This window comes from Myxocyprinus asiaticus, chromosome 2 (genome assembly GCF_019703515.2).
Source record: "Myxocyprinus asiaticus isolate MX2 ecotype Aquarium Trade chromosome 2, UBuf_Myxa_2, whole genome shotgun sequence".
Taxonomy (NCBI): Eukaryota; Metazoa; Chordata; class Actinopteri; order Cypriniformes; family Catostomidae; genus Myxocyprinus; species Myxocyprinus asiaticus.
In genome coordinates, this window is record NC_059345.1 from 21646459 (window position 1) to 21673383 (window position 26925).

The window sequence follows — 26925 nt, forward strand, 5'->3', positions numbered from 1 at the left end:
ATGGGCAGATTCAATTCATATCAAGTGTTATTGGCAAAAGAATCTCAAGTGTACATTGCCAATGCATTATTAAACTCTTTACATACAGATATAAAACAAATTGACTGCTGAAGTTTAATTTACTGAAGTTTAAAATCTCAAAACTTTTTTTACTCTGGCTGCAAATCAGTCTCTAAAGCGCACATTCTGGATCTCTCTCACACATATTCGCTTTTGACACTGGTTTAGATGACAGGGAGTGAGCTTTTTCGGGCGATGCAAAAGATACAATAGATTGCCCATATCTCTCCCACACCTGGCTCATCGCTTGCAGTTGAAGTCTTCATTATCCATACAGTAAATCCGCTCCCGTATATCTATACTGTATATGCCAGTTTTAGCCACAGGAAGTGGGAAAATACATTTTCATGTAAAAAAAAAAAAAAAAAAAAAGGATACTGCATTAATTGCATTTTTTTTCTATGCATTAAATGGTCAACTATGTATTGCAGAAATTAGCGCGTTAAATTTCCCAGCCCTAATATATTTAAATACATGTTGTGATTATAATAATTTAGTTTATTTCTTATATTTTTGTTTTGGATATTTGAAGTTCTAATTGGCTGCCAACTTAAACATTATAGTGTGTGTGTGTGTCTGTGTGTGTGTGTGTGTAGGATCTTGATTACCTGCAGCAGGTATGGGAGATTGCCCAGCAGTGGGAGGCTCTGTGGGATGAGTGGAAGGGTGGGCAATTGGCCTCTCTACAGACCAAGGTCATGGAGAACACTGCACAGACTAAGTTCAAGAGACTCCACAAACTCAACAGAGAGTTCAAGGCAAGCCAACATATTATGCATTATGCCTTTGGTATTTACCCTTGAATTTAGCAAATTCAGGGGTCAAGCTGAGAAATTAAATTTTGTTTGCAAGAGTCACATTTTAAAATTACCCTCTGAATGCGCACTGAATATGTTTGGTGTCATGGTGTCACTTTAAAATCAATCTTTGTCTGTCTTTCGTGGTACACAAAAATAGATATTAGGCAGATTGTTTCAAGCCTTGAGAACTCTAGTTTGAGTACAAAGGCCTTATAGAGGACCTCAAATGCACACATATTTAAAGAGCCCATATTATGGGGGCCTGGGTAGCTCAGCGAGTATTGACGCTGACTACCACACATGGAGTCGCGAGTTTGAATCCAGGGCATGCTGAGTGACTCCAGCCAGGTCTCCTAAGCACCAAATTGGCCCCGTTGCTAGGGAGGGTTGTCACATGGGGTAACCTCCTCGTGGTCACTATAATGTGTGGTTCTCGTTCTCGGTGGGGCACGTGGTGAGTTGTGTGTGGATGCCGTGGAAAATAGCGTGAAGCCTCCACACGCGCTACGTCTGCGGTAATGGGCTCAACAAGCCACGTGATAAGATGCGTGGATTGGCGGTCTCTGTTGCGGAGGCAACTGAGAGTCATCCTCCGCCACCCGGATTGATGCAGGTCACTACGCCACCACAAGGACTTAGAATGCATTGGGAATTGGGCATTCCAAATTGGGGAGAAAATGATAAAAAAAAAAAGAAAAAAAAAAAAGAGCCCATATTATGCTAATTTACAGGTTCATAATTTATGAACCTGTAAATTCTCTACTAGAATAGGTTTACATGCTTTAATGTTCAAAAAGCACATAATTTTTCTCATACTGTACATTGCTTTCTTCTCTCTTCATACTCTGGCCGAAACGCTCTGATTTACTTCCTGTCTCTTTAAAGCCCCCTTTCTGAAAAGCCCAGTCTGCTCTAATTGGTCAGCTGGCCTAGTTTGTTGTGATTGGTCAACCGCGTAGAGCATGTTTCGGAAATGTAATGCCCTTTACCATAACCGAGTTTCATCTCCCAAGTCTTCCTGAGCAGCTGTAAACACTACTGTAACTATGGTAACAGTAGTGTCGGTTTTTGACGTACAAGCTCTAGCCCGAGTCCGATAATGAATGAAATAATGAAAGTTTGGAAGAACACGCTGATCGACCTGAACCGCCTTCGCAAGCACGACTTGAGCAGGATGTTTCACAGTGGTAAGTTTTAATTTAGTAACTTTCTTACAAGTACACTGTTGATTATTGTGAACCTAACAAAGCTTCAAGTAAAAGACACGTAGTGCATCTAAGTTTGTCATCTTTTGCTGGAATGAGTGTAGTCAAACTTTTTTTGCATGAGATATGAACAGAGAACAGAGGCTTACTCCCGGTTGGATATTACTGGGTATATTAGCGAATTAGTGAGCAAATTAGCCGTGGACTACTGTGGATAGCGGCCATAACATTACAGCTTGTAATTAGATAATTATATAAGACTCTTGAGATTGACAATTTTGTTGCACAGTTTTAGGTAAAAGCTGGCCCACAGCTGAATAGTAAACCCTTACCAAAACAATAACATTACATAGCAAGTTAGCTGAGCACTACCGTGGATTGCAGATGTAAAATTACAGTTTGTAAAAATAAATCCATCTCCACACTTGATCACTATTCATGATAGTAAGAACGACAAACAATCTGCATAATTCTACACAATTGTAGATAAAAGTGGGCCCGCAGCTAATTAGCAAAACTATTTCAACACAATAACATTAGCTAGCAGATTAGCTGAGGCCTATAGCTGTGCATTGGGGGTACACCGTAGCTACAACACAACTCCGCATTTGAACTCTCGGGAGCAGATAAATCCACAAATAAGCAAGCATACTTACAGGTTGTGATTCTGAAGCACCAGATTGTCCCAACAAAGTGGGAACTGCACCATCTTTCAGGAGTAACCGACTTGAAAATCCGGCATTGATTGTGGTTGTACTGCTGAGGAATAGTGGTAAAAATAAATTTTAACCACTGATACTTCAATTCGTCTGCCTTTGGAAGTCCAAACAAAGAGGTTTTGCTTTCGCATTGAAGAACACAGCGGTGACATTTGAGGGTGGGCCAAAGTATTTATTATGCAAATGTGTTACATAGTGATGTTGATACTTTACAGAAAAAATGGCTGGACTACAATCCAGCTGTTTCGTGTAGTTCTTGAGCAGTGTTGTCTGTGGGAGAGAATAATTCCCTTTTGCATGGACTTTGTGCTTTGTAGCTTTGCAGTTACATGCACAAAGAGCTATGTTACACACTAAAGGAAAGGTAAAATCCCAAAAAGCATAATAGGGTCTCTTTAAACAAAAAGCTAACAGCCAGCATCAGGACACCAATAAACTGCCATCACACCCCTCAATGCGTCTAGACACCAGTCATTGGCGTCAGTGATGCCTCAGTCCCTAACTCATCCTCTTCTGTTCTCACATACACTGATGCTACTTCATTAGGGTTCAGCAGAGACTCTCATTCTATCGTTTCACTTTGTAATGGTGATAAAAGCTCTTTTGTGTCACTAATTACCCTTTAAAGCTAAATTAGCTTCTCATTATCATGACATTTAGCTTTAAGCAGATTAGAAACACCTGCTTGATTCAGACCCTTTGGGTGCTCTTCCACTGACAGGGGATCAGTGCATCACAGCACAGCATTCAGCTTTTACACATCAACCTGCCGTGTGATGCTGACTATTAGAAAGTAGCATAATAGACTGATGGTGGTGTGTGCGTGTCTTTTTGTTTCAGGACAAGCAGTGGGATGTTGTGGACTTCACTAAGAGCAGGATCGAGCAGTTTAAAAAAATCATCCCGCTGATCACAGACCTCAGGAATCCAGCCATGAGAGAGAGGTGGGACACATACACAGTGTTCTCAGCATAATTAAGTGTCATTCTCACATTAATCCTCCTTATCAAGAGTGGTTCCTGACAAAATGACACTGTCGTCTTTCGTGTTGGCTCTTCAGCGTACAATCGCTATTTGTAACTTCTCTGTGTTAGAGATATTTTCTTTTTTAGCTGCTGACCTGAGGTCTGCAGTGAAGTCCGGCTGATAATCATTAGTTCCATCAGTTAGGTCCAGATAGCAGGGATGGAGTGGGACTAAAGTAGCCCAGGACAATGCTATCCTGTCACAACCTACGTTTTATAATCCCCCACTATATGCATCACATAAGCCTACAAACAATGGCCTGCTGTATGATCTAGTTCAGTGTTTCCCAATCCAATATCAGAATAGGGATACATCCAAAATTTGTAGTGTTGGTGGTACTCATGGACCAGGATTGGGAAACACTGATCTAGTTTTATATATATATTATATATATATATATATATATATATATATATATATATATATATATATATATATATATATAATGTTGATTTTCCCTTGTGTTGCATGATATATTAGCGGTCGATAACCGTGAAATATTGGCCGATAACCGTGACAATCAAAATATTATCGTGCCGATAACGGAATTAATGCTGATAATTTGTTATGGTTTATTTGCTCGTGGCTGAAAATCTCTGACTGCCTGCAGCTTCTCTCCTTCAGGCAGAGACTCGGGCAGCCGCAAGAGACAGTGCACATGCGCATATAAGTGTCTGGCAGTGAAAGCCAAACTCGTTTGCTCTTTGAGGATTATTTCAACATCTCTGCACCTTGTTAGGTTGTTTTGGGGCTAGTTTTATGTCTTGGATCATCTGCTGTACTGCAAGTAATGACATTCCATTTCCCATATTCTGTTTATGTTTCATGAGGCAATAAACGAAAACGTGACAAAAACATGTATGTATGTTTCTTGGAAGCAATCATTTGTATATTACTTCATTTGCGTATTACTTCGGGCTGCTAGCATAAATATTACACCATGTGTACAGAGGTAAGGGTTTGTATTGTGTGCTTTTTTGTTTCATATTTGTTACATGTTGTTTTTTTCATTTTGTTTTAATGCATTATTACAGCTGTTAGAAGTTCATTATACTCTCTGTTATATATATCATTAATCATTAAATCAATGTGTTTCATGTATTTCTTTTTACTAGCTTTGCATCCATTTTATCTTACCATTGGTTTTGGGTTGATTTTAATGTATGCTCTGCTCTTTTCATTTTCAAAATTTGCATCACTAAGGGTCCATTCACAAAGAATGCATTCATGTGTTAAAAAAGCTAAATGGCAGCACAGCGAATTGCACAGCATGCAGGTGTCTTGAGATGCATTTTTAAAAGTTCCATTTTTTTTAACTTGACACAACATATTAAAACTTCTGGGCTCATGGCACGAGATGCTGAAAAATCAATCAGATTTTTTGCAAAAGACATTCGTTTGGCACTTGTTGACAGAAAAACAATTCCCAAAAAGCGCAGATATAAAAACGTGTCCTGTATGAATCGATTTTGAAAGGCAACGCCCAAATGTGTTAAGTGACGCGCCATAACTGTAACCCTGAAAAAGAAAATACACAAAGTTTGTGCTCAAAATCAACCCAAAGCTAATGGCAAAAAAAATTAAAAATAATAATCCATACTGAAAAAGCTATTTGACATGGCAAAGGCAGTACAATTATATTAACCAATGTACGTTGGTCATGTGATGCCATGCGAGGTTCGGACATGTGAATGGTGAGCTCTGCGCCCTTTGCTAGTTTTAACATTATTAATGTCATAAACTGGTGAGATTCGATACAATCTGTTCTGTAACTGTTAGGAGGATAATATGTCAAAGAATTCAAAATCCTCTGGCTCTGGAGACATTAAAAGACACTTACGTGCTTAAGCTGACACCCCCGAGCAGCAGGCCCTGAGCCCTGGACTCGATTTGGTCAGAGAAATGAGGGAAATTCGGCGAGAAATGTTGAACATGTTGGCAATGCTGACGAAGGTCATTGCTGACTTGGAGAATCTTGCTGTAATACTGTATGTCGATCGATCACTGCCATGGAGACGAAATTCACTGAGGTGGTTACAAGAGTGGGGGATGTCGAGAAACGGATTATCTGGAGTCATCGGAGAGGGAATTATCTGCTAATCCGACAGCGACTAAGGTGGATTTGGAGTGTGTCTAGGAGAAGTTGGAGGACTTAGAGAACTGTAGTAACATCCATATTGTTGGAATTCCTGAGGCTGAAGAGGGTCAGGATATGGTGAAATTCCTGGACGGGCTCTTTCAGAATTTGCTTGACATAACAGGTGTCGTGTATTTTGTTGATTCATGTCTTTTATTTTGAAAAGTTTAGTTCCTCTTCCCTTGTCATGTGATTTCATGTTTTCCCTCCATGTTCATGTGTCATGTTTTCATTGGTTTATTGTTTAATTATCTTGTTAGAGTTCTGTTTGTTCATTGGTTTATGTTCTCCCATGTCTTGTATTTAAGCCCCCGTGTTCACCATTGTCTTTTGTCAAGTATTGAATGTGAATGTATGTGGATGTGTTTTGTTCTAGCCAAGTCAAGCCATGTTATGTTTATGTCAAGTCAAGTTTTAAGTCTAGTCATTGTCAAGTTCATGTTTATTTTTTATGTTTCACATTTGTAGTTAGGGTTACTGGTTATCACGTTTGTAAATAAACTGCACTTGGGTTCTTCATCTTCACGTCATCGTCTTCGTCATCGTCATTGCCAGTGCCAGCATTGTTACAACAGGCTATAAGCTGGAAATTGAGTGAGATCACAGGGTTCCGTCTCGGCGATTCACTGAGGGAGACAGGCCCCGATCAATTCTGGCCAAATTTCTGAGATCATCCGATAAAATCTTGTGTTACGCGAGGTGAGGAGTAAAGGAAGACTTTCTTGGAAGAGCCACCACAGCATTTTCTTGTTCCCAGACTTTGCGAATTCGACAAGAGAGAAGCGTGATAGATTCAAGGAATGCAAGAAACTCTTACATCAATGGAAGGTCGCTTTTGCACTGATGTTCCCAGTCAAATTGAGAATAGATGCTAAGGATAGCCGTAAAACATTCACATGTCCCCAGCAAGCGATGTCCTTCATAAAGTCAGTGGAGAAAGTTATTTTGTGGTACTCATGTTGCAGTCTAGTGGACCGACTCACTGAACATTCACTTGACTGTCCGAGGAAAATGAGTACCTATTTTGTTTCTTATTGTGCTGGTTCCACTTAGCGGCTGGAGTTTGTTTTGTGGAGTAACACTCCTTTGGGACAGTTCTGTGGATGAATCTGCACATTTGTGCTAATGCCTCTTATTGGCTGGAGTTTGTTTTATAGATTATCTTTTGTTGTGTAATTCTGTCTCACAAAATTTGTATAGAAATACCAGACTTGAGCAATCCGATGGCAAAGTTGTCGCAGGGGCTCTCATAGGTGTACATGGACTGTTTGAGTTAGAGGGATGGACGCCAGTTGGCACTGTCGTGCGCGGGGTTAATGCGCATGTTTTTGTTTTTTCTGTTTGTTTGGTGTGGAGGGAAGTTTGAGGTTTGATTGTTGCACTAATGTTGGAATGTGGTCTTTATCATTTTATTTTTGACACACAATCTATTTTTTCTAATATGTTAAAATGTCAAACGTTAATATGAGTGGATTGTCTCTCTCCACATGGAATGTGAATGGGTTGGGGCACCCCATAAAAAGAAGGAAGTTTATTTCTTTCCTTAAATGTAAGAAATATGATATAGTGTTTCTTCAAGAAACACATATTTCCCCGCAGGAAGCTGAAACATTTGGGAAGATATGGGGTGGGCATGTTTTCTTTAGTGCTGGCTCAAGTAAGAGCAGGGGAGTCATTACACTGATAAGTAAACATCTACAATTCAAATGTCTCAAACAGATTAAAGATAAATTAGGAAGAGTTATTGTTGTTTTAGAAGAAATTCAGGGGCAATGTCTTATTTTGGCTAATATTTACACACCTAACGTTGATGATCAGGGCTTTTTTATAGATCTTGAAGTGATGTTGCAAGCTGCTGGCACCCCTCATGAAATAAAACTGGGAGGAGATTTTAATCTTTTGTTGGACTCAGTTCACAGGTCAGTTTACAGATATTTGGAGGCTTTTGAACCTATCTGGTTGGGACTATAAATTTTTTTTCATAAGTCCATAAGATTTATTTTAGAATAGATTTTTCTTGGGATATCTAAGTCCCTCATTTCATCTGTTGTTGATTGATCAGTTGGAAACATTTTAGTCTCAGATCATGCCCTGGTGAGTTTAGAGGTGTTGCCACATATGGAGAAAAGGAAATCATATAGTTGGCACTTTAATGTATCCCTTTTGCAAAATCCTGAATTCCAACAAATGTTAAAGGCTGAAATCAATGTTTATATGGAGACCAACTGGTCCTCAGTATCCTCTGTGGGCATGGCTTGGGAGGCACTTAAGGTGGTTCTTAGGGGCCAGATCATACAGTATGCCTCATTCACCAAAAAATCCAAAGCACGAGAACTCATGGAGTTGGAAGGGAATATTAAAAGTGCTGAGGCAGAGCTGAAGCGCCGAATGTTGTCTGATGGCCTCAGAGAATTGACTCGATTGAAATACAAATATAATACTATTTTGTTCCAGAAGGTGGAGTTTTGGCTATTCAGGGCAAGACAGTCATACTTTGAGTTGGGGGATAAGGCAGGAAATCTTCTGGCTAGATATGTAAAACAGAAGAGAGTCTTTTTCTACCATTCCCTCAGTGAAATCTGCTGGTGGTGATATATTTACCTCAGCCATTGATGATAATATCTTGATCTTTATAGTTCCACATCTTCGTCTACTAATGAGGATATTAGAAACTTTGTGGAACCATTAGAACTTCCTAAACTGACGGCTGAGCAAAAGCAGTTCTCTTGATTCTGAGATAAACTTGGAGGAACTTGGCAAGGTAATTAAGGCCTTGCCTTAATTTTTTTCAAAAATTTTGTCTAACCAATTAAGTAAAGTTATGACATCTCTTATTCATATAGATCAGGTGGGGTTTATTCGGGCCGTAGCTCTTCTTATAACATCAGGTGTTTCATCAATATCATGTGGTCAGTGAGTGAATGACTCCAGTCACTGCCATCTCACTTGGCATTTGATATGGTAGAATGGGATTATCTTTTTAAGATTTTAGAAATGTACGGGTTCGGGAATACTTTTATTGGTTGGATTAAGTTACTTTATAGACACCCGATAGCGGCGGTACAAACGAATGGATTAATTTCAGATTATTTTACTCTGGATAGGGACCCCCGGCAAGGTTGCCCTCTTTCCCCATTATTGTTCTGCCTTGCCCTGGAACAATTAGCAGCCACGATAAGAAAGGAGGATGATTTTCCAGGGGTGGTGGCGGGAGGTGTGGCGCATAAGCTTTTGCTTTATGCAGATGATATTTTATTATTCGTCTCCGACCCTACTAGATCTAAGCCATGCCTCCACAGGATTATTAATTCCTTTTCTAAGTTCTCGGGATACAGAGTTAATTGGTCTAAATCCAAAGCTTTGGCTCTGACAGCATACTGTCCAGTAATGGCTTTTCAGCCAGGAGCCTTCCAGTGGCCCAGACAAGATATTGGGTATTTGGGTATTTTATTCCCAGCAAATTTGTGTGATTTTGTTAGAATACATTTTTACAGCTGCGCCACCTGCTCTGTACAATTTTTGGGAGTAGCATACACCCCCCTAAAGCGGCAGATACTCTGGGAGTGGTGATTACTGCTTTTGGAAGAGGTCATGAGACATCAGTGTATTACTCCCTGCTAATTCAGCATCTGATGGACTGAGCTTTAAGTTCTGTCAAGAGATTATGGGAGAAAGATTTAAACTTGGTATTGGAGGAGGGCGTTTGGGCTAGGATTCTAAAAAATGTCAAGTCTGCATCTAGAGATGCAAGTGTGCACATTATGCAATTCAAGGTTTTACATCAATTCTATTGGACCTCCTCTAAATTGTATAGGCTTGGTCTTAAAGACACACCCACCTGCTGGCGATGCCAGTCAGAAGGTGGAGACACAACCCATATTTTTTGGTGGTGTGTTAAGATCCAATAATTTTGGTTGAAGGTTCAGAGATTTATGTGTGATGTGTTGGGCACTCAAATTAAATTTTGCCCCAGACTGTATTTTAGGCGAAGGGGCGGTCATCAATATAGCAGATAAACACATACAAATTGGGTCCTAGCCAGTGTTATGATTTGCAGACAAATTGTTTTAAGGGGATGGAAGTCAGCTGGAGTGCCCTCATTTCAAGAATGGTGCACGGAGATGGGGAGTGTGGCGGCTTTCAAGCGTCATGTAGAAGGCTGGGGAATTGGGACTCATTTGATGGGAAATGGGGCAGCTATCTGGCATTTTTTGAGGGCTCTGGAGGGGCAGTGGAGAGAGAAATTTAGTTTTAAATGTGTGTGATTATTGTATTTTTTGTTTTGTTTTTTGTTTTTGCTTTTTGTGTGTCTATAATCATGTGTGACCACAATGATGTTGTTGAGGGTCGGGTTGGGGATTGGGAGAGGGATTTAAATAGTGGGGGTTAAATGTTGATTCAGTGTGTATTTGTTTTGCTTTTCTTTGTTATCTATATGAATCAAAAAAAATATTTAATCTGAGAAATTAACCAATGTACACTTTTCACAGACTGTGATGCGTTTCCACCTTGTTTAGGGGCAAACACATTTTTATATATATATTATCAATATTTGTATTATTCTTTGTACATTTATAACATTATTCTTTGGGTTATATAACCCTGACATTAATTTAAAATAATAATATAGTTTACGTCAGTGTTTCAAACCCTGAAATGGGAAAATGTGCATTTAGCAGGTGAGAAGACACATGGGCAGACAGATACTGTAGCAAGAGGAGTGAGATGGGTATTAGAGTGGATGCAATCCTGTAAAACTGTTGTGAATTATTTTACCTATGTCATGATCTAGCACTGCAGCTTAAATGGCCCGGCCTGATAATGACAGAACTTTCTTTCTTTAAGTCTTTGAATGTTTGCAAAGATGGGAAAAGCACCAGCGCTCCCTATGGCCAGTATCCCTGTGCATAGCTGTTCTATGATCAGCTGCAATCCCACACCCTGACACCCAGACCTCAGTAACAGCTCGTCACCTCTCTTTTCTGTCACTCAAAGCATTTGTATGCTCTGGTGCTAGCCTGGCCAAGAGAAACACAAAACAAAAGCATTTCGGCCCCAATCAGGCGTGCTTCAACAGCCCTGGCCAAGACTGCGGAGACAGGCCTCACGTTCCCCTGATGAAAGTCGGCTAATCACACTGATGTAACCCTCTGAAAGATCAATGTTAGCGTCTCTCGCTGGCTGCCTCTGAAGTCCTGGACCGACAGAAAGGAGAAGAGAAGAGAAGAGGGATAGGAAACCAGGCACTCGTAGAGATCTCATCCCAGAATGCTCAGGCCCGATCTCAGGGGGGCTAGTCATTGGCAGAAAGTTTTTTAAAAGAATGGTGTTGTGTTTTGTTGTGGATAAGATGTACTGACTAGTGGTGGACCGATATATCTCAGAGGCCGATAAATCAGCCGATAGTCTGACTATTTTAATTATCGCATCGGCCGATAAATGTTCCTGTTTGGCCGACTTGATTCTTGAGGGTGCGGAAAATCGCCTGCTTGCATGTGAAGCGACTGAGACATGTAAACAACCAGTCATGGTTTGTTTTGTTGTTACATGTCATTGTGTTACTAAAATAATAGACCGGTGTGCAACACAGTCTCACCTCAGCATCACCGTCCGCATATCAGAGCCGCGGCAGATGCATTTGAGTTATAATGTTAAAGTGCTCGACTGTTTCATTTTCCCTCTCTCTCCTCAACAGATCCCTGTAACTTTTAAATGTAGTTTCTAATGATAAAAGGCAAATATTAATAAAAGTTCTATTATATACCATTTGCAAATATGCAGATATCTCGTTTAAACAGATGTAATTCATGAACCTCACAAAAATCCAGCTTTTTCTTCCCGTCGAGCGCTTATCTAATATCTTCCTCTGAAGTGAATTCTATCAGCAAGAATCAAAACTTCAGGACTGTAGTGCTAAATAAGAGTTTATTAATTTTTTAAGCTGTTTTATGTTTGTTATTTACTATATTAAATTGTGTGATATATCGGCATTGTATGATATATCCACCCTGTTTTCTGGATATCGCATTGGCATCAGCCATTAAAAAACCCATATCGGTCAACCACTAATCCTGATAGCCTCAGTGGATTTCTGTGAGAGAAGACAACAAGCTGTGCGTCATGGCTTTTGGATGTCTCATGGGAGAATTAAGTCCTTTCACTGTCACTGGCCGACACACCTGTTTATTATGACAAAATCTGACCATCAGCACGACCATTCATTTGTGACTAAACATCACAGCGGACTGTCTTTCTTTATCTCTCAGAATGCAACACAAATAGCCTATAGTTTTAGTTTAAGAGTCTACCTGATATTTTCATGATTTAATTACCACATTCAGTCTTTTCTCCCAAAAGACTTATACAATTGCTTTGAGCCAAAGTTTTATCCACCTTCTATGAACTCAGAATCTTGTGTCTATGTCAAAGCATCTTGGCCAATCAGATTGTATCTTCAAATGTTTGTCTGTTTATTTTAGACACTGGGATCAAATAAGACATGAGGTGCAGCAGTTGTTTGATCCAAACAGTGCAGACTTCACTCTTGAGAAGATTGTGGCTCTGGGTTTGGACCATCATACTGAGTGCATCAGTGACATATCAGGAGCTGCCAGCAAAGAGCTCTCCATAGAACAGGTATTATATTCCTTTCTCTCTATCCCTCTTCAGAACTCTCTCTCTCTCTCTCTCTCTCTCATGGTTAATTTCATTCATTAATTTCATTCAATCTTTATTCACCTGGTATTTAAATCTGTCTCGGGTGATACAATCACAAGTGGTCAGCCAAGACAGATTGCATTTACTCTTGGTATTAGTGTGCGTCTCAAATATCTCTCCAGTGACCACTTGTGATTGGATTTAGTTGAGGAGAGTGTCTCTGATTTCATGACTACATACATCACTTACTATGTCAGTGTGTTGCTTCATAGTGATATAGCACAAAAAAGTCCATAAAATAGCACATTGGAGCAAATGTGATGGTTCAATGCTTACTGTTATTTTAATGAAGTTTTTGAATTGACTGACTTCAGTGCAAGGATCTAACCACATAATCAGGTTGGAGGGGACCAAATGTAATAATTTAAGAACCAACCATAAATTACTCATATTGGTTGACTACTATTCTGAATAATGAGGGGGTTGTCTATCCAAACATATCAACAGTGGTGGTTATGGCCCTGTTCAAATGTGAATGCTCAGCGATGGAAACTCGAGTCTGCATGTAAACAAAAAAGGCAATCCATTTTTTTGCCAAAAAAAAAAAAAAAAAGATGACAAAAAAAGAACTAAGAATTGACTTGGACTTGTGACCAAAGAATTAAGACTTGACTTGGACTCCACCTCTAAGACTTGAGACTTGACTTGGAATCTGCCTCAGGGACTTAAGAACATGTCTGCTAATGCTATAGATGAACTGTGTCACTGCGTATTGAAATGAAAGGTATACCGAAAATGTTTTGTGAAGTCTTTTAAATGTATATTTAAGATTGTACATTTGTTTTTTAAAGCCATAATTCATTTAAAGCCCTTGTTTTGGTGAAATGATTGCATGTCTGGTGAGTAGGTGATTAAGTGATCACAAAAACGTATTATATCTTGTTTACACCTGTATTTAGTGCTATCCATTTGCGGACAGGGCTTCTTTTTAGCTGTCAGATTCTAGTTCTTCACTTATTTTTTCTATTAATTCTTAAAAGTAAAGGTTCTTCAATTATACATTTTTTTTGCTGCACTTTAGGTTCAGAAAAAAAAAATCCTCTTAGAAACATTTTTCACTCTATAGGGTTCTTGAGTTTACTATGTAGTTCTTTGGATATTAAAACGTTCTTGATGTTACATTATAGGTTGATTTCTGGGCCCTTTAAAGTAATATTCCGGGTTCAATACAAGTTAAGCTCAATCGACAGCATTTGTGGCTTAATGTTGATTACCACAAAAAATTATTTCGACTTGTTCCTCCTTTTCTTTAAAAAATAAAAAGCAAAAACTGAGGTTTTGAGGGTTTAAAGGCAGAAATATTAAGCTTATAATTTTATAAAAGCACATACATTAAATCTTCTGTTAAAAACTCATTTATAATTTAAGCTGTAAAGTTGTTAAAATTCTAGTTTTAGTGGAATTAGTGTTTACATGTTGGGTTGTCATGACAACAAAGTTGTAAAATTCCATATAACTTTACACAGAAAAGGTTAGTGTAAGGGAGTCACACAGTATGAGGGAAGGAGGACACTGGGACAGGATGTTTCAGGTCTCAGGTGAGCTTTTAATCACAAACTTTGGGGTAACACAGTCATTAACTGGCACAGTAACTTCTTCAGCTTCACGAACTCTTTAGCGTCACAGGCTCCTAGTCACAGCCTCTTAATCATCACAAAGTCTTTATCACAACTCTTTAGCGCCACAAACTCAGTAGCTTCACCGTGAGACTCTCGTGCTAGACTCTCTCTCCCTCTCTGCTGGTGGCGTGGCCGCTTATATGCTGCTCTCCCTATGCTCACTGGAATTAGAGACAGGTGTTAGACATAATCTAGCTCAGGTGTAAGCGCCCTTACCGCTTTCTCTCTCTCCGGACGGACGCTCGACCACGCCCCCTCTGCCACAGTTAGTAAGCAATTTTATCACACTAAAATCACGTTAACATACATATTGTGTCTTGTGGCTATACTTGTGAAATGGTGAGTATTTTAACATTTACAGATTGGCCCCATTTGCTTCCATTGTAAGTGCCTCACAGTAACCCAGATGTTTGCTTTTTTTTTTTTTTTTTTAAAGAAAAGGAGGGATAAGTCTAAATAAATTGTTGTGGTTATCAACATTATGCCTCATATGCTGTCGATTGAGCTTAACTTTTATTGAACCCAGAATATTCCTTTAAAGCACCAGTACATGATTTTCTTAAAAACTAAAGAATTTTTTTTTTCTTTGTTGAACTTAAAAAGATTCTCTTATGGCATCAGGCTGTACAACCCTTTTTGGTTAATTTGGAGACTTTACTTTTAACAGCTGATCCTGCTTTGCCTTTTGGTTCTATTTTTTCTTTCCTCTTTGTTGGAAAGACTGTAGGTTCATCAACATCCAATCCTCTCTGCACCTCTCATAGCATGTAAGATCCTCAGAGGCTCGGTATGTTAAAGAGAAGAGGAGAGTCACTGTCAAGAGGCTTAGTGTCAGAGGTTAGGTTTCAAAGGTCAAAGATGAAATCCTCTGAGTGATATCCGGTTGTCAGACTGCCTCAGCAGAGAATCACTGCAGAGAGCCCCAGTCTGAGAGTCTTTTCAGCTGTGCAGATGTGGTTTTCATTAGCCGATCAGTTTGAACATATGGCGACGTATGGTAAATTAGTACAAAGAGCTATTAGACTGCTCTAGGGTTATTCCTATAGACAGATTTTAATCTAAAACTAAGAGTTAACTGGTTTATAATCCTATTTTAGATTTAAAAGGACACTTTTCTGGGCTCTGTTTAGTATTAGTGCAGTACAGTATGAGCGCGGTGCTGCTGGAGGCATCTGTCCCCAGGCTGCAGTTGCAGGTCATGTGTGGCCGCCGCAGGGGAAATGAGCCTTGCGCTTAATTTCCTTCAGAGCAGTCTTTACTGCCCCTGCAATAGAGAGCAGCTCTGTCCGTCTGTCAGACTGTGGGAGGCTATACTGCTCTCCTCCCCATCCCTCCCTCTCTCCCACTCTCTCACTCTTTCTTACTCTCGTTCTTGGTCCAGGGAGATTCCCAGACACTCTGCTCTGAGCTCTCAGAGGTTACAAAAACACCGCTTTGGTTCGAGAGCAGCAATGGCTGAGCAAAACCCTCATAACCCCCCAAAGCACAGAATAGTTCACTTAGAAGTCCCCTACAAAGAGAGAGAAAAAGAAAAGACAGATAGAGTGCAAAGTAGAAGTGTCATTGTCTCATTTCTATGCACAGCTGGCATTTCTAAAAATATCCCGTCTCTGATGTTTATTTAGGGGGGAGCTTTTTAGAGGCCCAGATCAATGTTTTTTCCCTATCACTAGTCACCTAACATCCTCACAAGGCTGATGGCGGCCCTTGTAGCTATAATACAAGGTGACGTTCAGTGCTGAGGTGGAATGTGACTGAAAGGATTAGTGCTAACATTACAAAGCCTTACACTGACCTCTGGTTTACAGGCGCTGGAAGGAATCACAAAGACTTGGGAGGAAACGTTCCTGGACATCACACCTTACAAAGACAAGGGTCATCACAGACTGAGGTAAGAGAGCAAAGGTCACAAAAGGTCAAATGTTTAGAGGTAGCAGACACTCAGGTGATAATTCAGCCATCTTAACACCTATTTAGCTGTAGTACAAGGCCTGAAGGCCTGTTCACACCAAGCTCCATTTAAATGTAAAAAAACTTTGACAAAGTTTATTCACACAAAATCCAAAACCATTTTTTTTTTTTTTTTTTTTTTTACATACTCTGCCAAGTTTAAATGTATGTATGAATGGCATGCAAAAACAAATTTACCTAACCTCCATATGAAAGAAAATGACAGATCATTACAATACGCTACAATTTCGTATTTGGTGTAAAGGAGTTCATTGAGAAGTGTTTTTCTTGAGCCACTTTTCCACCATCTGACCGAACAGGCAAATTGACAATCGTGAGTCGCCATGTACTGAAACCATTCCACCAGCACGGTTAGCTAAACATGCCAAAAACTCTGGGCTAAGAACGGTTTGTAATCATTCCGTGCAGAATTGTGCTCAAGTGGAAATGCTGCTGGAACCATTTCTCACTGTGCTCAGAATCGTTCGTCCAGATGGTGGAAAAACGCTTACTGTAAAATGTTTTTCATAATGAAAATTCAGACTTGGTGTATACTTCATGGCTGATGAAGCCTCAATTACTCTTTATTATATTATATTATATTACAGTGGCAAGAAAAAGTATGTAAACCCTATGGAATTAGCTGGTTTTCTGCATTAATTGGTAATAAAATGTGATTTCATCTTCATCAAAGTCAAAACTATAGACAAAACACAATGTGCTTAAGCTTACAACACGCAAACAATTATAGTCTTTTATGTCTTTACTGAACACATCCTATTAAACATTCAAAGTTAACCCCTAGGCTAATGACGACAACAAAAGCTAATTAGAGTCAGGAGCTGGCAAACCTGGCATCTAATTAATTAAATGAGATTGGAGCTACTTTGACTTATAAAAAGCACTCAAACATTTTGAGTTTGATATTCACAAGAAGCATCTGCTGATGTGAACCATGCCTCGCAAAAAAGAGATATCAGAAGACCTACGATCAGGGCTTGACCTTAACTTTTTGGCTCACCGCCCACTGTGGCTAGTGGTTCCCAATCTGTCACTCACTCGACGTTGTGTCGATGTAGTGACACTAGGGGTCACTCTAGGGAGCCCCAAACACCTCTGATTTTGAAAAAAGGCCAATGGGAATTGGCAAGTGGAATTTGCATGCCACTCCCCCAGACCTACGGGTATAAAATGAGCTGGCTCGCAACCACTCAATCAGATTTTTTTTTTTTTTTTGGAGCCGAGCGGTTGTGTTCAGAGAGCTGAATTACTCTGCCGATCCATTTACCTCAAAAAGCTGTTGGATTAACGGCGCATTACAGTGGCTTCTCCCCCTCTTGCACTGATGAAGTGCAGAGAACGCCCCTGGGCACTTCAGCAGCTAAAAGAGTATATTCTTCCTACTGAAAGAGTATATTTTCCCTTCTAAAAGAGTGGTGTAAAAAAGAGGATAATTTTCTATCTGTTCCAGAGTGGAACTTCAATAATAATTGAAGTTAATAATTCACACATTTGATTCCGTTATTCATTTTATCTGACTCCAATTTTATATTAATCTGACTCCAATTTTAAGTTGACCTCTAATTTATATTTAAGCTCTAATTAATTTCTGATCATTCTTTTAATTTAACATTTTTAGGTTATTGATTACTCTAAATTCTCTTCTATTCATTGTCTTTTTGATCTTTGGAGACTTACGCCGGCCATTATTAAATTACGTAAACCTCCCAAAAATGGATAGCCAGTTCCGTTCTTAGTCAGCGGTTGTAGGGTTAAATAATATCATCTGGTTTGGCTTGTCTCATAACCAGACGATATTGCCGTTTAGTCACGTACATACAACTTGCTAAGACGGGTGGTGAGCAGTGACTGAGAGTCTTTAAATGGCTTTCTCCTACCCGGTTGTCCTGAGTGGTTTCTCCTATATTAAAGCTCCAGTATGGTCTACCCTGGTCTAATGAAATTCAAATCCTACCCGGCTGTCCTAGGTGGTTGTCCTACCTGGTTGTCCTGAGTGCTTTAAATTCAAACTGAGAGTCTTTAAATGGCTTCCTGCTATATTAAAGCTCCAGTAATGATTTCAGAGGAATTCAGAATAAATCAAATAATAACAATTTATTTGTCAGGTAGGATATAAAACATTGTTGCAGAAATTCAAATCAAAGCCAATTTCACATGATCAGAATAAACAAGCATTACTAAAAATAAAAGACAAGTCAAAGAAACATACCTGACAAAACTAAATGCAGCGGTACAGCATGGGAGATCTGCTTACAGATCCCCAGAGCTTCCTGCCAACTTTCCTTAAATATCTAGACAGAATAAACATTGTGTACCAAATGGTATTATCCTTTGAACAATGAGAATTTGGGGGTGAATGGGTTCTTGACTTCCTGGGGTTTAACCTTATTAACATAAAGGAGATAATTTCAAGTGTAGGTCAAGGAGGGGGATAGACCTCCAGAATTATGCAAAATTTGGCAAAGACCTTATAACTTACCATTAGTTTTATCAACATGGGAAGAGACCACTATACCAGTCGCACAGAGACCTCTTAAATGATATCAAACACATACAGTTGCATTCTTTGTTTTCATGGTATTTGTTATATTTTTACATATAAATCTTGTGTCTTTGTGTTGGTCCAGAGCTGTTGAAGGGGAGAAGGGGGAGAGAGAAGGGGGGCAGCAAGGTGATTTGCAATTTATCACACTGTGGTGATATTCAGGCTTTTGTGAGAGAGTTCTATGACGTTGATTCTCGCGGAGTTCTTTGACTTATACCGGAAATGGCGCCTTTTGGTTGTAGACATTCTGGTGCCAGCCTTACAGTGGCATTAACGGAGAGCATCTTTTTAAAGATGCCTCTCCGTTTGTGTGTATCTCCTGGTTGCGGTCGTTACCTCTCTGCTTTCGATGGCCACGATCGCGGTCTTACGTGCTTGGGCGCAGCCCACGCGGAGACAGCGTTTGTGGACGGGTCATGTTCTCACTGCGAGAGCGTGACCATGGCAACGTTGCGGTCGTGTTTTTTCTTTCATTAGAGGGAAAGACTACCCCAGTGGCTCCCCGCCTCGGTCCTTCTGCCTATGGGTTTGAGGCCGCGTTGGTTAGCACTGGGGGCGATTTGGGGACCCCAATGGGAGCCACTCCGCCGGGTAACTCCCCACGGACCTCCCATTCCCCAGTACGCTCATTTTCCCTGCTGGGATGAAAACGCCGGCTCGTCTCAGGGCGAGTTCGCGATCTCTTCGGCACTCGTGAAGTGGATGAGCTCTCGATTGCAGCATCAGAGAGCGAGCTGTGCAGTCTGACACTGAGGACTCGACTGGGCTCCCACCTTCGGGTGTGGTCACCCAGTCGCAGCCTGACTTGCAGCTGGCAGCCATGCTTGCCCAGGTGGCTGCGTGTGACGGGCTGGAGTGGAACCCTTCACCCCCCTGAATCCTCACAGCCTGATGATTGGTTCCTGGGCCCAGAGCGCCGCTCACAGCTGCGCCCCACCCTGGTCCCTTTCTTCCCGGAGGTGCATGAGGAGCCCATGAGGTCGTGGCGGGACTCGGTATCTGAGCTCCTCCGCTCTCACTACCCTCGATGGTGGGGCTGCCAAGTGGTACTCGGCGATTCCCCAGGTGGATAAGGCGGTTGCTGTGCACCTGTGCCCGCAAAACACCACCACCTGGCAGGGCTGCCTGAGACCCCCGTCCAGCGCCTTTAGGGTTACATTGTCTCTGGCAACTAAGGCTTGTGGTGCCGCTGGACAGGCTGCCTCCACCCTGCATGCCATGGCTCTCCCTGCAAGTGCACCAAGCCAAGGCGCTAAGAGAACTGTACAAGGGTAGTTCTGACCCAGGATTGATGCAGGAGCTGCACTCGGTGACTGACCTAGCTCTCCGGGTGACGAAGGTCACGGCGCAGACTCTTGGGCAGGCGATGTCTACCCTGGTGGTCCAGGAGTGCCACCTATGGCTCAACTTGTTCGAGATGTGGGAAGCTGACAAGGTACGGTTCCTTGATGCCCCCGTCTCCCAGGTCAGCCTGTTCGGCGACACTGTCGAGGACTTCGCCCAGCAGTTCTCGCCGGTGAAACAGCAGATGGAGGCTATTCAGCACATTCTGCATCGGCGCGGTTCAAGACCTCGCACCTCGTCTGCTCATCGCCAAGGGCGTCCTCCTGCCGCAACAACACCGGCACCTACCCCCGCGGCCCGGCCCCGTCGTGGAGCCACCCGCAGGAAGCAGACACCACCCATCTCATGGCCGGCCGCCAAGAACCTGAGGAAGGCTTCAAAGCGACCCTGAGATGGGCGACCCAGGCACGTGGAGACCTGCTGCAGGCCTGGAGATGGTAAGCAGACCACTCCATCCCCCAGTGGAGGACCGGGAGTAGAATCCTTTGCCTTTTTGTTGATTCGCTGCATGCCCGAAGAGCTGCGACACCTACATGTTCAGAAAAGGAGAGGTTTCCTCATTCCCTGGGTCACATATCCGGTGCTCACGGCCGTCGTTATCATGACCGTCCGACTCGGCTACACAATTCAGTTTGCCAGGTGCCCACCCAGGTTCAGCGGCGTTTCCGCTACCTTGCGTGCGGAGATCGCTACTCTTCTACAGAAGGGTACGATAGGGCCTCTCCCTCCGGCCTAGATGAAGAAGGGGTTTTACAGCCTCTACTTCATCGTACTGAAGAAAGGCGGTGGGTTGTGGCCAATCTTGGACCTGCGAGTACTGAACCGGGCTTTGCACACACTCCTGTTCAAGATGCTGACGCAAAAATGCATTCTAGCGAGCATCCGGCATCAAAATTGGTTCTCGGCGGTAGACCTGAAGGACGCATACTTCAACGTCTCGGTTTTACCTCGATACAGACCCTTCCTGCGGTTTGCTTTCGAGGGCCGAGCGTACCAATACAAGGTCCTCCCCTTCGGCCTGTCCTTGTCCCCTTGCGTCTTCACAAAGGTCGTAGAGGCAGCCCTTGCCCCGCTAAGGGAAGTGGGCATCCGCATCCTCAACTATCTCGATGACTGACTAATCCTAGCTCACTCTCGGGATGTGTTGTGTGCGCACAGGGATCTGGTGCTCACGCATCTCAGCCGGCTGGGGCTTCGGGTCAACTGGGAAAAGAGCAAGCTCTCCCCGGTTCAGAGCATCTCTTTTCTCGGTTTGGAGTTGGACTCAGTCTCGATGATGGCACACCTCACGAACGAGCACGCACAGTCAGTGCTGAACTGTCTGAAGGCATTCAGACAGAGGATAGCAGTCCCACTGAAAATTTTTCAGAGGCTCCTGGGGCATATGGCATCCTCAGCGGTGGCCACACCGCTCAGGTTGATGCATATGAGACCACTTCAGCACTGGCTTCAGACTCGAGTCCCGAGATGGGCATGGTGCCACGAGACACATCGTGTGGTCGTCACGCTGACCTGTTGCTGCCTAATCAGCCCTTGGACCGACATTAGCATTTCTACGGCCAGGGGTTCCCCTAGAGCAGGTCTCCAGACGCGTCGTGGTTACAACAGATGCCTCCAAGGTGGGCTGGGGCGCCGTATGCAACGGGCACGCAGTCGCCGGCTCTTGGACTGGCCCGCGGCTGCGTTGGCGCATCAACTGCCTCGAGTTGTTGGCAGTACTGCTCACCCTGCGGAGTCTCCGGCCGTTGATCCAGGGCAAGCATCTGTTGGTCCGGACGGACAACACGGCGACGGTAGCATACATCAACCACCAAGGCGGCCTACGCTCCCGTTGCATGTCACAACTCGCCTGCCGTCTCCTCTGAAGTCAGCAGCACCTCAAGTTGCTGCAAGCCACTCATATCCCGGGCGACCTCAACAATGCAGCGGACGCGCTGTCACAACAGGTTATGCTCAGGGAGAGTGGAGACTCCACCCCCAGGTGGTCCAGCTGACTTGGAGTCAATTCGGTCAAGCACAGGTAGACCTGTTTGCTCCCCAGGAATCCTCCTACTGCCTGCTTTTGTACGCCCTGACCAAGGCATCCCTCGGTATAGACGTGCTGGCACACAGCTGGCCCCCGGGACTACGCAAATATGTGTTTCCCCCAGTAAGCCTACTTGCACAGACCCTGTGCAAGGTCAGGGAGGACGGGGAGCAGGTCTTCCTAGTAGCACCCTACTGGCCCTCCCAGACGTGGTTCTCGGACCTCACGCTCCTCGCGACGTCAGTTGAGCTTAAGGCACTCTCTTTGAAGACTGCCCTCCTGACTGCGCTCACTTCCATCAAGAGGGTAGGGGACCTGCAGACATTCTCTGTCAGCGAAACATGCCTGGATTTCGGTCCGGGCTACTCTCACGTGATCCTGAGACCACGACCGGGCTATATGCCCAAGGTTCCCACTACCCCATTTAGGGATCAGGTGGTAAACCTGCAAATGCTGCCACAGGAGGAGGCAGACCCAGCCTTGCCGTTGCTGTGTCCGGTGCATGCTTTACACATCTATTTGGAACGCACGCAGAGCTTTAGAAGTTCCGAGCAGCTCCTTGTCTGCTTTGGCGGACAGCGGAGAGGGAGCGCTGTCTCCAAACAGAGGATTGCCCATTGGGTCATTGACACCATCGTGATGGCATATCACGCTCTGGACGTGCCGCCTCTTGTGGGGCTACGAGCCCATTCTATTAGGAGTGTGGCAGCCTCTGGGCCCTGACCAATGGTGCCTTTTTGGCAGACATCTGCAGAGCAGCGGGCTGGGCAACACCCAACACCTTTGCGAGGTTCTATAATATCCGGGTTGAGCCGGTCTCGTCCCGTGTATTGTCAGGTACGAGCAGGTAAGTTCCGGAACAGCTGGCCGGGTGTACCGCTTGCGCATAGCGCCTTTCCCCTCCCATGAGGTGAAGATGTGTTCTTTTGACTCCCAGTCGTGTTCACAAGTTGTCATCCAGGGATCACTTTCCTCCTTAGCCCTGTGGCAGGCGAGTTTGCGGAGAAACTCGCTGCCGGCCCAGTACATGTGCTAACAAAGCCCTGTACTGGGGTAGGTGCTCCACGTGCGCTGGTTCCCCATAGGTGACCCCATGTGATATATCTTCCGGGTTCCTCTGCCCCCAGTCACCGTGTTTGTAGAAGTCCTCCCCCGTTGGGTAGGACCTACCATGGGACTTCTTCACATGACATACTTCTGACAAGACTCGGTAATACCATGTGATGTATTCCCTCCGGTCGGGGAGTGACACCCCCCCGACATAGACACTTATGGCCCCCAGCCAGTAAACAAAATTCCACTCTTTTTGGGGAGAAAAAAGAGGAAAAGAGGCCATGGCTGGGCTAGCCTGTCCCTATTTGTTGGGCAAGTCGACTTATTCCCAAAGGACCGTTCGATGCTTATAAGAGCGTTGGGGGAGGTTACGTGATGTCTGGTGCGCTGGCTATGAGGCACACAGCGGTCTGCCCGTCTCGCACCGCCAGTCCACGTAACACAGTTCAGCTTATTGTGGCGCTTCGTATAGGGACCCCTAGTGTCACTACATTGACACAATGTCGAGTGAGTGACAGATAGGGAACGTCCTGGTTACTTTCGTAACCTCCGTTCCCTGATGGAGGGAACAAGACGTTGTGTCCCTCTTGCCACAATACTGAACTACCCGCTGAAATGGCCGGGACCTTGTCTCGGCTCCTCAGCACAAAACCTGAATGAGTGGTTGCGAGCCATTTCCTTTTTTACCCGTATGTCCGGGGAGTGGCATGCAAATTCCACTCGCCAATTCCCACTGGCCATTTTTCAAAATCAGAGGTGTTTGGGGCTCCCAAGAGTGACCCCTAGTGTCACTACATCGACACAACGTCTCGTTCCCTCCATCAGGGAACAAAGGTTACGAAAGTAACCAGGACATATTCCAAAGTCACTAACCACTCAGCATTTTCATTAGCCAAAATCCGCCACCCCGCAAAAATTTATAATACTAACTAGAGACTGTAACTGCATGGATTTGTTTTTGACATTTTATTTGAACAAGAGTTCAGCAGGACACAAGCCTAATGATTCAAGTCACCTTTAGAATATCTGAAGGCAAACATGGCCAGTTAGAACAGGAGTAGGATAGAACAGGAGGAAAACTTTGTCAATAATTTGTCCATTTGTCCATGAAAGTCCAGATTTTAACCCCTTTAACCATTCTGAATTACACTTGCCTACATGAAATTTTGCCATTGTTCTCCATTTTTTTAATAGTGGCATTTGTAATAATAAGGCCATAATCACAGGTCAGACAATGGATAGCTCCACATTACTGTGGTTAGGCTAATTTAGATAAAATAAACAGTATTTGTTATGAAAATCGAATAGCCTAAACACATTTAGAAACCTTTAACTACAACTTTCACAGTTAATAATTCCATGGAGAACAAAAGGAGATGTTAGGTAGATTAAACTCAGTCATCATTCACTTTCATTGCAACTTTTTCCATAAATAAAAACAATTATGAATCATGGAAGAAAGTTCTATGGGTTTGGATCAAAATAAAGGTGAGTGAATGATGACAAAATAATTATCTTATAATTAGTCTTATATATTTGCCCTAATCGATTTAATATATATCTATACCAGTTACCAGTTAGTGTTACTTAAGTAAAACATTTTAGTTTAAATGATGTGATCTATTTAAAAAAAAAACCTGTAACCGATGTTGATATGTGGCACACTGTTGTCTCTACCTCGTCAGTTTGAGAGGTTCGACTTCCTCAATATAGTGCGTTAAAGTAGAAGTTTCTCAGGAGAATTCAGATAGGTCACAAAAGTTTTATGGTCTCCTCTGGCTGCCGCAATATCATGCAAGATTCGCTCTGTGCTGTCCCAGTCAGAGCTCAGGCTCTATCTCTGGAACACGCTGATGTGTGCTGTGGCGGTTCATGTTTTCTTCCAGCACAGATGCTCGTGTAAGTTATGAGAGGCAATATTTAGTGCTTATAAGGCACTGAACGTGTGATGAATACAATTAAATTTGATTTGGTTGCGTACAAATTGTCTATAAATGGAGACGATTTAGAACTGTGGCTACTCTCCCTAGAAGTGGCCATCCAACCAGGACGACTCAAAGGGCACACCACAGAATGATCAATGAGGTAAAAAAAAGAATCCTAGAGTGACAGTTAAAGACTTGAAGGAATCATTGCAACTGGTTAACACCTCTGTTCATGATTCAACTATACGGAAAACATAAAACAGGTTCATGGCAGGACACCACGAAGGAAGCTGCTTCTTTCCAACAAAAACATTGCTGCATGCCTGAATTTTGCCAAAGACCATCTTGACACTCCACAACGCTACTGGGAAAATATTTTGTGAACTGATAAAACTAAGGTTGAATTGTTTGAGAAGAACACGCAGCAGGATAATGTCAGGGTGGCTGTGTGCCAGCTGAAGCTCTGTAGAAGTTGGGTGATGCACCAGGACCCTAAACATCGAAGTTAATCCACTACAGAATGGCTTCAAAAAAACAAAAAAACAAAAATCCACCTTTTGGAGTGGCCCAGTCAGAGCCCAGACCTTAACCCAATAGAGATACTCTGTAATGACCTCGAGAGCCGTTCACACCAGACATCCTAAGAATATGGCAGAGCTGAAGCAGTTCTGTAAGGAAGAATGTTCCAAAGTTCCTTCTGAATGTTGTGCAAGTCTAATCCGCAGCTACCAGAAACGCTTGGTTGAGGTTATTGCAGCCAAAGGAGGATCGACCAGTTATTAAATCCAAGGGTTCACTTACTTTTTCCACAGCACTGTGAATGTTTACTGGGATGTGTTCAGTAAAGACATGAAAGATCATATTTGTTTGTGTGTTGTTAGTTTACATTATGCTTTGTCTATACTTGTGACTTTGATGAAGATGAGATTACATTTTATGACCAATTAATGGAGAAAACCAGCTAATTGCAAAGGGTTCACCTACTTTTTCTTGACACTGTATATTATATTATATTATATTGTATTATTCTTTAGAAAATAAAGCACATGAACATACTGCTAGTGCAACATTATGCACACATGAACACAAACTAAAAGAGTTTGTCTTCTGTACTTGCTTGCCCACAGCCACCACCAGCGGATTTCCCGTCCTAACTGACTTTGCCTGATTGATGTATTGGATTATTTTTACTGAGACATAATTGTACCATAACTTTCATGCATTCCCAGTCGAAGGAGCATTCCCTGTTCACAAAGGGATTGTTACCGGCTTTATCCGTGCTGTTATGGCACCGTAATGTGAATATATTATCACCAAAAACAAGCCTTAGCCTTAAAAACACCATCCCTTAACATGATGGAGCGCCCCGCTGCAGGGGAGAACGGCTGCGTGTGAGGAGCCAGTAACTCTACATTGTCATATTCATAAAAATGCAATCAAGGTTGGCTGCTCACTTGGATTTGAAACACAGCCAGTGTTTTTCATATGCCTTTAATGTCCAGAAATGGTCTCTAACTTGGCAACTCACTAGATTTTGAAACAGCCACTGTTCCAATGTTTGAATGTACCTATAATATCCAGAAACACTGTCTTGGTAGGCAAGCCACTAGAGTTTGAAACACAGCCAGTGCTTGAATATTCCTTATGATGCCAAAAAATGCAATCTTGTTAGGTATCTTGTCTAGGAGGTTTTGAAACACCCAGTGTTCGAATGTGACTTTGATGCCCAAAAATTATATTTAGGTAGGTAGCTTACAAGATTTTGAAATACAGCCACT

The 26925-nt window shown here is 42.7% G+C and overlaps 1 protein-coding gene across 1 annotated transcript in view; it reads left to right on the top strand.

Annotated features, from left to right (window-relative positions):
- Positions 1-26925, top strand: part of dnah2 (dynein, axonemal, heavy chain 2) — a 299507-nt gene that overhangs the window by 103086 nt on the left and 169496 nt on the right. The window contains exons 24-27 of the mRNA XM_051722679.1: positions 657-818; positions 3625-3728; positions 12427-12583; positions 16092-16174. Coding sequence (XP_051578639.1) covers positions 657-818; positions 3625-3728; positions 12427-12583; positions 16092-16174 — 506 coding nt within the window. The remainder of the gene's footprint in view (positions 1-656; positions 819-3624; positions 3729-12426; positions 12584-16091; positions 16175-26925) is intronic.